The following is a 10331-nucleotide window of genomic DNA, read 5'->3' as shown; positions in this document are numbered from 1 at the left end:
ATATATTTTTTTTTTTTTTTTATATTTAAAATAATCTAGATCGCGTCTTGAGATTCCGTTCAGTTAGTAAAATAGTTGTATTTTCCAACTTACTTAAGAGGATCTTAAATATAAGAGTGAATTATGAATGCCGGCCTTAGTTAGATAGGGTTCTCATACCGGACAGGTCGAAGGCAAAGAGTCAGACTAAGACCGGTATTCATAGTCCGATCTTATATTTGAGATCGTCTTAAGTTCGAGCTTGAAATGCTACGCAGCTATTTGATTGGTTGAAGGAGGTCTTAAGTCAACCTCGGACCAGACTTAAGACGATCTTAAATATAAGATCGGACTATGAATACCGGCCTAAGAGAGATATCAAAATTATGTATAAATATGGCAATGAATATAGAAAAATATTTATTTCATCTTTGAACATTACATTGGAAGATTACAGTATTTTTCGTGCATTGAATAATTTATTTACTATCAATTTATATACATGAGTGTCTTGTTATACTCTGGTGCTACCGGCATTTCATGCACATAGCACGGAACGAAACCTGAAATTGTGCACATTATACCCTCTGAGAACATTCATGAACTTTGGCTTTGTAGTTTATGTCCACATTTTCAATGTCCATAGAGGGAGTATCGCTTTCAGGGATTACCTAAAAGCAGGCCATGACATCTCTCAGTCTTCTCTCTGTGTCAGCCATTTTACTCCATCAAAGTCTAGGAATTTATAATTTTCGCAATTTACTTATCTGCGATATCTATCTATATTACAAATAATCCATGGTTTAAAAGGCATGATTATTTTGAAGATGCACACAGTAGTGTGTGTCGTTTAGGTTATTTCTATCGTGCATCTCATACGAAAAATTATTTTTACATAACAATTACAACGCGTATTACATCATTCGTTGTAAAAGAAAATTTTACTGTCGATGCCGCCAATATAATCTCGAATGACCGTTTAAATTGTCATTTAATAAAAAGACTTGAACTATAACTATGAATAAATTATCGTCGATTATTGAACAAAATGTGCGATTGCAATTGCGGCGTATAAACACGACTGTTAGAAAAGAAAGACAAACGCCATCCGAATATTGTTTGCAATTAGTTAGGTATTTGTGCTTTATACTAAATTATATTGTACATAATAAAACAAAAATTGTACAATTACATTTGTCATATACAGATGTATTTAAGTAATAATATTTTAATATCCATGTAATAGAATAGTTTGTTAGTCGATCTCCAAGATTATATAACGTGTTAGTTTTTAATTAACATATTTTAAAAGTTTATGATTTCAAACATTTTTAATTTTTGGAACAAGTAGACATCAATATTTATTGTTAGAGAGAAGGTCTCTCTTATAATTCTCTTATATCTTCTATATTTTATTTTATCTCTGAAATAAAATAATTTCTTGCAGAACATCTCAAAGTAATTATGCTTGAAACGTGCAGAAGTAATTTACAGTCATGTTTACACGTCTCATCTTTCTAGGAGAAATGATTATGAAAACTTTCTGTGTACATTATTACTTCCACATAATATTAAATCGGCGGCATTTGCTATACGCGCGTTTAATGTCGAAGTGGCTCAAGTGGAGGATCAAGTGAGCGACAATAAGATAGGAGCCATGCGATTGCAATTTTGGACAGATGCTCTAAACAATATTTATAACGATCAACCACCCAGGAGCCCTGTATCGCTGGAACTACACAGGGTAGATGAAAATACGTAAAATAACGAATACGATCCCCGAGATTGTACTGGGGATCAAAGCTAGGAATTAGAGACCTTTCGCATATCTTGCAGATCCTCCAACAACACAAGCTCTCTAAACGTTATTTTAAGCGCTTGATCGACGCTCGTTTAAATAAATTAAGTAACTCGATATTCATGGACTTGGAATCGCTCGAGCAATACTGCGATTATATCGCCTCGTCGATATATTTCCTGTTACTGGAGGCGAACGGTACGACAAACGTCAACGCTGATCATGCGGCCAGTCATTTCGGCAAAGCGCACGGTTTAGTTACTTCGATACGATCCGTACCGTATAACGCTCGAAGACGAATTATGATTCTGCCCCAGGACGTTCTACTGAAGAACAGCGTCTCCTCGGAATCCGTCTTCCAGGGGCAGTCGAGCGCTGGACTTAAAGACGCGGTATTCGAAGTCGCGTCTTGCGCCAAACAACATCTAAAAGTGGTACTCATCATTACTCGATAAATAATTAATAAAATTGCATGGAGTTTAATTAGTTATCGATCTCCTCGATTCCTTTGTATATTTAAACACGTCTTGTATCTTTTGCTTGAAAGAAGTTTTGCAAACGAGTTTTGTGCGAGATCTTTTTTTTTGTTTTAGGCAACGTCGCTTAAAAAAGCAATGGGGAAAGACTTCAACGCGATATTTCTGCCGGCAGTTTGCGTGGAAAGTTATTTAGAGGAACTACGAAAAGTAGACTTTGATGTTTTTCACCCGACATTACAGAGAAGAAAGGGCTTTCTCCCGTTAAAATTATTTTGGAGAAAAATGTGGTCTTAGTAATTAAAGATTGAAATAAGTTTAAGGTAGCGTTTAATGTGTTTCATCAATTTATTATCTTCACTATACCCAAAGTAATTGTTCTAAAAAATTTTGAATTGTAGAGGAGATCTAACAAAAGAAAATAGGAAAAAACTGATTTTAAATTCGCATGACGCAACGAATTCTGCTTTCAGATTGGCTAATTTCTTGTCCAAAAAAGAATTTTTTTTTCAAATTTACCAAAAATTGTATAAATTTTTATTTACATCTGATTTTTAATTTATATTCTTGCAAAAATAGTGCAGATTTCAACTTTATAGGAATAAGTTTTCTTTATATTAAAAAAGTAAATTGTGATGTTATAGCCAACGAATGTTTAAAGGTTGTTGCCGCTCTACTTGATATACATATTCCGCGTTTGATAAAGTTTGTGCGTCGATATATTATTTTTGATCGAATTTATAAATCATCGCCGATCGATTAAATTACGTAGAGAAATAATATTGTATATTAAAGCAATTTGGGATTCAGCAAAAATTTGGTAATAAATCTGGCGATAACAGTGATATAACAAAAGCACAGACAAAAAATTACAATAGAATAATCTGATTAATTACAACAGGTAACCTTTATTCTTGTATCCATTGTTATATTTCCGTTTGTGTTTCTATGCAATTTGCGTCTTTCTAACTTGTTTCTATTGTTGATGCGTTATTTCTGCAAAATATTTTGATAAATATCACTGCTGAGGGATGAATATTTCATTATCTAAAGGTTATAAATTTCTAAAGTCCTCTTTTCGGAGAATAATTTTTTTTTATTTAATATGGATTAGCTTCTTTTAATTTATAATAATGGATTATAGAACAGAAACTGGTACCTTTCTTTTTTGTAGATCAAAATGTCTACTACATCACAGAAACACAGGAACTTTGTGGCAGAGCCAATGGGAGACAAACCTGTAACCGAGCTCGCTGGTGTTGGAGAAGTCTTGGGAAAGAGATTAGAAGCTGCAGGTTTTGATAAAGTAATATTTGTGTATTATTTATGAAATATTTAATTATTAAAATATTTGCAATGAAGATACTGCCATTATAAATACAACAATCTATTTAAGAATGTATACAAATATATAAAATTATTTTGATTTACTTATATATGATTTATTTATATATAGATTGAAATAAAATTGAGAGTTCTACTAAAAATTGTGACAATAGCTATTAAATTTTAAAAGTTTTTTTAATTACATATAATTTGATAATTGTATTTTCTGCAGGCATATGTAGTACTAGGACAATACTTAGTGCTAAAGAAGAATAAGGAATTATTTCAAGAATGGATGAAGGACGCATGCTCTGCAAATGCAAAACAGTCAACAGATTGTTATCAATGCCTAACTGATTGGTGTGAAGAATTTTTGTAAAGTAATTATGACAAATTTAACTGGAATATGTATGTTTATTTTAAGTACGGAATATTAAGTATAGTTTTATAACATTAACTAAGTATGATTTATACTTGACTAAAATGTATGTTCTTTTAAGAGCAGAATATTTAACTATATATGCAATTTTACAATATTAACAAAATGTAAAAATTTACATTTTATTAATATCATAAAATTGTAAAACTGAAAGTTTTATTTTTAGGAGAGTATACATCTTAGTCAAATCTGTCAATTACACCTACTATAATTATAAACATTAAGGAAAATTATTGCACTTTAATCAGTACAAAAACTAAGAAAAAAATGCAGCCTTAAGTATAAGAATATTGATAAGTTTAAACATATGTCAAAGTGGAAAAAAATAAAAGCATTTATTCTCTGATTATGTATGTTGTGTATGTGTGATTTATCTCATGAGTATATATTGCAAAAACATATTCATATTTACACCAGTATGTCTAATTTAAGAGTTTAATAACATTCCTATGATAATCTATACAATAATTATTTTTTCTGTTAAGCTTAAAGGCTATAGCACACACTTTCCATAAGACATGACAGTAAGGTTTCGACCAATCGCGTTGCTCAATTTGGCTGTCCGTAACCAAATTGAGCAACGTGATTGGTCGAAACCTTATTGTTATGTCTTATGGAAAGTGTGTGCTCTAGCCTTAACTGTGAGTACTTTCCGATTCACGCATGATGCGCATGAAGTGACAAATGTATAATATGCGTGACATGAACTATACATTTTCTGTCACATGCGTGAATCGGAAAGTACCCTGTACAAACGCCAATAGTATTTAACCAATCAGAATAAAGGAATCTTTTTTCATCCTGATTGGTCAATCAAACGCTATTCTATTCTAGGTAAATTTTCGAACACACCCAAGAATACTTCACAAATACACAAATAGTAATTTGTCTATCTTAGTATTTTTCTGATTCTATGAGTCTAGCTCATATTGTATTCGTAGTAAGTTTAATGTCAATGCACTGAATTGTTTACAAAAATTATAGATTCGATGATTAAATATTTGTATACATATTTAAAGAGAACCCACATGATATTGATCATCGAATCGTAGAGATTTTAACTTTAGACTTATTCAATTTAGTTTCAATAATGAGAATCGCCGTAGAAGGTTGTGCTCATGGCGAATTGGATATTATTTATGAGACTATACAGGAGATTGAAAAAATAGATGGAAGAAAGATAGATCTGCTTATTTGTTGTGGGGATTTTCAAGCTACTAGAAATTTAAGCGATTTAGAATGTATGGCAATATCGAACAAATATAAAGATATGTGTACATTTTACAAGTGAGTTTACTATTATCTTTTCAGCAAATAAAAATGCTCATTAAAAATGTTCAATATGATTTACAATTTATGTTTAAAATAATTCATACATTTAACTTTAAAGATATTATTCGGGTGAGAAAAAAGCTCCAGTGTTAACCATTTTTATTGGAGGAAATCATGAAGCATCAAATTATCTTCAGGAACTGCCATATGGAGGATGGGTTGCACCTAACATTTATTATCTTGGATATGCAGGTGTAGTACAAGTGGCTGGAGTTAGAATTGCAGGACTTTCTGGTATTTATAAGAGCCAACATTGGATGCAAGGGCATTATGAAAAGCCTCCATATTCTGATAACACTTTACGGAGTATATATCATATTAGGAATTTGGAAATCTTTAGATTAAAACAGGTAAATATTAATTATAATGTAGAAAGAAACTGATGGAATTAAAGTGTAAAAAATTGATAGAATTATATAAATAATTTAATAATTAATAAAATTATAATTAACTATATAATTTTAAAATAAGGGATATTTGTAACAGAATATATAATTTTTTTTACATTATTTTCAGCTTTCTGGAAAAATTGATATTTTTCTATCACATGATTGGCCAGCAGGAATAACAAAATATGGAGATGAAGATGCATTGTTAAAACGAAAACCATTTTTTAAGTAAAGAACTTTTATCTTATCAAAACTTCATGAATATTGTTTCAAAATTTTATTATGTTAAAATAATAGATAAATTTTAACATTATGTTAAGAGATCTAATAATCATTATATTAAATTTTATATTTTGAAAGAGATGATATAGAAAGCAACACACTTGGTAGTCCTCCAGGTATGGAATTGTTGGAACACCTTTATCCATCTTACTGGTTCTCCGCACACTTGCATTGTAAATTCGCTGCTCTCGTTCCCGAGAAAGGAGGAACACGAGTAACGAAATTCCTAGCGCTGGACAAATGTCTACCAAAACGGAAATTCCTTCAAGTATTGGAAGTACGTTCTCAGGAGGACAGTCTGATACAATTGGACTATGATCTTGAATGGTTAACGATATTATATCTGACGAATCATTTATTAAGTGTCAAGAGCAATGTTCAATACATGCCTGGTCAATATGGTGTCGGTAGATGGGCATACACACCTACTATGAAAGAGAAACAAACTGTATACGAGAAATTTAATTCTAATTTACAAATCCCTCATAACTTCACTCAAACTGTTAAACCATACAATCCGTATGACACACACGTTCGAATTGAGCAACCACAATTATTGATAAACGATCAAACTACTCAATTCTGTCAGATATTGGGCATCGACGATCCCTCTGCTTTATTACAAATCATTGCGAGCTCTACTCTAAAAGATAATAGCAAGTCGAGCGAAATATCGGATATGGACACGTCCGGCGAGTACATGTCGGAATCCATGGAGATCTCGTTTCAGGAAGAGAGCGTGCTTAATTCTACTTGTCAGGAAAATTTGACGAATAAATATTTCGTTGATAACTCACCAACGAATTTGTTTTCAAAGAGTAATAATGACGAATGTCATAATTCAAATTATGTAGATACGAGTAAAAGCGCTTTGGATGATGATAATGTTAATATTTCGACTATGTCTGTAGATTCCGCTTCGATGAGAGATAGTAAGCAATGTTGATTAAATGCTCAAGAAAATAAAGAAGCAAAAAAGATTTCGAGATGATGTTTCTAAATAATATCTTGTTACAGGTAATGGACAGTGTGTACAAACCGAACCAAATTGCAAGAAATTTAAACGTCGGAATTATTCTATATATTCTAATACTCTTTAACTGTGATATAGTGTTTTCTTATTAACTATTTGCATCAATATTTAATATTGATTGTCACTATTGTATAACAGACTTTCTCTTTTGTGTTATAATCTAATTAGTAAATAATTAGTATGTAAATAATATTAAAATTTTTTTATAAAGAGATAAAAAGAAAGAAAATTATATCATGCTAACAAAAAATTGGTAAATCAATTATCCATTTTTATTTTTAATTTTTAACATGTTTTACCAACATTTATTATAGTAATGTGAGAGTCTTTAGATTGTAAATATTATGTACATTTATTTCCCCTCATTAGATTTCTTATTCTATAATCGTATTTTAAAATTTTTATATTGTATAATAAACAAAAATAAACATAAAAATATTGTAAAAGAAAAATTGATCAGACATAATAAACATAAAAATATTTATTATGTCTGATCAATTTTTCTTTTACAATTTTATACAATTCGTCTAAATATACGACAATTTCCAATTATTCGTAGTTTATGTTCATGAACAATTGTTTGATTAATCGATCGAGTGTTGCCCATCCCTATTCGAGTGTTCGAAATGTTTCGATTGGTAAACATGCTGAATACTGCGAGACATGTCGATTTGTTTACTTTTGATTGTTTTTGATTTATTCGTCTGCTTATAATCATTGTGATAGATCAGTAAATAATGGTACTTGTATATCTTCTCGGAGAATGCTTTTTCGATCATTGGAGATTGCTTGTGTGCACGAAGTAATTAACATTAGAATGTCACGACGCTTGTAAATATGGTGGCGAACGTGCTTCGAGCAAAGTGTCAATTCTTCCTTATTGTCGACTATCTTAAACGCAAAAATGGATAAGTTGACTATCATCTCGGGAATATTGTTCTTGCTAGCGGATATCTCTGCCATAATTAGCATTGCTATGCCAGATTGGATCATCACTGATGTCGGCGGTAATTAATATGCCACTTGTTTTTATTTTCATAAAAGCAAGATATTTTTCTCTACTTTTCTCTATTATTATGCGCGGTGCATTATTGTTAACGAGATATTTTTGATACTTGTTTTATGACAATGATAAAATTGTTTCGAGATATTTCAATCTATGTGATTAATCAAAATATATGAGAAACTATACATATATATTATTCAGATATATACTAGATGTAAAATATACATATTCAGATTTTTACTATATATACTATATTTTTATTCAGATTTTTACTATATTTTTTATCAATCAAAAAATATTACATGTATAAGAAATTGTACACATCATTCAAATATAATTTTATTTTTTTTTTTAACAGGTGATACAAGACTGGGTCTTATGTGGTCATGCATGACCTTGTACAATAGACCACAGGTTTGTTACAAGTCAGATCTGCAATCAGAATGGTTGATGGCATTGATCTGCATATTTGTAGGTTGCATTTTGATAACAGCAACCATAATATTATTGGTCATTTCACATTGGGATCGTAGTGTCATTCCTTATGCGCGCTGGGTAGGATTTGGTGCAAGTATGTATCATAGAAATACATGATATTTAATATAATAAAATGTGCATAAATACATTAATAGAAATGCAATATATAAAAAGTTATGAAATAATAAGTTATTTTATAAAATATGATTAATAATATATCATATTTTATTTAAATTATATCTATTTATATTTATTATATTTTATTTAAATTTTAAACAACAAAAAGTAGTACAGCTAAAATTACATTATGTATAATAATTGACATAATTAAATTCTCCAGTGGTGCTATTCTGTCATGCGGCAGTAATATTTCCCATGGGGTTCCACATTGATGAAATTGGTGGGCAACCGTATCAATTGCCTAATTCGCATCAAGTTGGAATTGCATATATTTTATTTGTCCTAGCATTATGGATCACAGTAATCTCTGAACTCTTTGCTGGCAAAGTTTGTCTGCCACATTTTTAGCATTGTTCCATAGTACAAGTATTTGTTAATTATATTCTGTTGACAATTAGTCTTATATTATTTGTATATACTATATACTTATAATATCTACCTTAATGATATATAGAATTTATCTTATAAGGAACAATGTTATATATGTATAACATTATACTTTACAAAAGTTGCATGAAATTTTGCTACAATTCTTATGCCATGTGTCAAATAGATTAAAATATAGGAAAAATAATTGTATATATTAGGGAGAGGATTTCTATATCCTATATCATTGAATTTCCTTAAGAAAAGAATTCTATATGTTCTAGAATTTTTTTAGTGATTAATAATACAATAAGATTTTAGATAAAAGAAAATCTAAAATAAAGATATAATTGAAAAAGTACATATATATATATATATATATATATATATATATATATATTTCTTATAACTAAATTTTTGTATAACATATATATATATAGTTTTATTTTTTGTTGTAAACTTCAAATATATTTATTTACAAAACTCGAAATAAGTGAATTATTATAATAGTTTAATGCATAGGTTACAATTAGATTCAAAACTTAGAATATATATATTTCTTATCTATATTATACAAACATATATACTAGCAAATGCATATGTAGTAAATATATATATATATATATATATATATATATATATATATACTGTAAAATTAATGTTAGGCAACTAAAACTTTTTTTTAATTCTGATTATAATAATTTTAATAATTTAAACATTATTTAACACAAGATTGTGTTGCAAATAAATGGCATTTTATTTACATATAAAGCAAACAATCGGATTATAATTACAAAACTATTATATAATATTCAAACATAATAAACAAGTTTTGTTGAACACTTCAGTTTTAAGAATTAATATGTGAGTATCACATATTTAGGAAAGATTAAATATATACAAAGTATTTAAGAATCTTACATATAATCTTCCTGACAAGTCTTTGTTTTGCCAGCTTTTTAATTATTGAGATGATTTAAGTGATTTAATGAACAAGAAATCTATAGAAAAATCTAGTCAAATAAGATACATGCATATGATTTGTTTTATACATGATTTGAAAATATAAAAATAGTAACTTGTATATCGAAAGATGACTGGCAAGTTGGAATTTATTTTCACTGTACAGGAGGATCATATAAAAAAATAATCTACATATAATGTTTACATCTCTCTCTCTATATTTTATACACACATTGTCATAAATTTCAAAAATCTCTCGCATTTTTGATTTCCTCTAAGAAATTG

The 10331-nt window shown here is 29.2% G+C and overlaps 3 protein-coding genes across 5 annotated transcripts; all 3 read left to right on the top strand.

Moving 5' to 3' along the window:
- The first annotated feature begins 647 nt into the window (after positions 1-647).
- Positions 648-2579, top strand: LOC105249901 (NADH dehydrogenase (ubiquinone) complex I, assembly factor 6). The gene is made up of 4 exons (XM_020027125.2): positions 648-1112; positions 1501-1723; positions 1816-2211; positions 2371-2579. Exons 1-4 carry the CDS (start codon positions 997-999, stop codon positions 2548-2550), a joined length of 915 nt encoding a protein of 304 aa, XP_019882684.1. The 5' UTR covers positions 648-996; the 3' UTR covers positions 2551-2579.
- LOC109609711 (barrier-to-autointegration factor) lies at positions 2394-4113 on the top strand. 2 transcript variants are annotated; one of them, XM_011255677.3, is made up of 3 exons: positions 2394-2576; positions 3428-3559; positions 3812-4113. In XM_011255677.3, the coding sequence occupies exons 2-3, from the start codon at positions 3434-3436 to the stop codon at positions 3956-3958; spliced, it is 273 nt and encodes a 90-aa protein (XP_011253979.1). In that variant the 5' UTR covers positions 2394-2576; positions 3428-3433; the 3' UTR covers positions 3959-4113. The 2 variants fall into 2 exon arrangements, with proteins under 2 accessions (XP_011253979.1, XP_011253978.1); XM_011255676.3 differs by lacking the exon at positions 2394-2576 and adding an exon at positions 2945-3154 and having other exon boundaries at positions 3812-4112.
- Positions 4114-4926: 813 nt separating this feature from the next.
- Positions 4927-9153, top strand: LOC105249900 (lariat debranching enzyme). 2 transcript variants are annotated; one of them, XM_025412360.1, is made up of 8 exons: positions 4928-5305; positions 5409-5700; positions 5867-5967; positions 6100-6584; positions 7040-7122; positions 7896-8061; positions 8419-8631; positions 8878-9153. In XM_025412360.1, exons 1-8 carry the CDS (start codon positions 5109-5111, stop codon positions 9063-9065), a joined length of 1725 nt encoding a protein of 574 aa, XP_025268145.1. In that variant the 5' UTR covers positions 4928-5108; the 3' UTR covers positions 9066-9153. The 2 variants fall into 2 exon arrangements, with proteins under 2 accessions (XP_011253975.1, XP_025268145.1); XM_011255673.3 differs by lacking the exons at positions 7896-8061; positions 8419-8631; positions 8878-9153 and having other exon boundaries at positions 4927-5305; positions 6100-6953; positions 7039-7212.
- Positions 9154-10331: the final 1178 nt, after the last annotated feature.

This window comes from Camponotus floridanus, unplaced genomic scaffold, assembly GCF_003227725.1.
Source record: "Camponotus floridanus strain SB8 unplaced genomic scaffold, Cflo_v7.5 scaffold5, whole genome shotgun sequence".
Classification (NCBI taxonomy): Eukaryota; Metazoa; Arthropoda; class Insecta; order Hymenoptera; family Formicidae; genus Camponotus; species Camponotus floridanus.
This window is presented reverse-complemented; position numbering and strand designations above follow the sequence as displayed.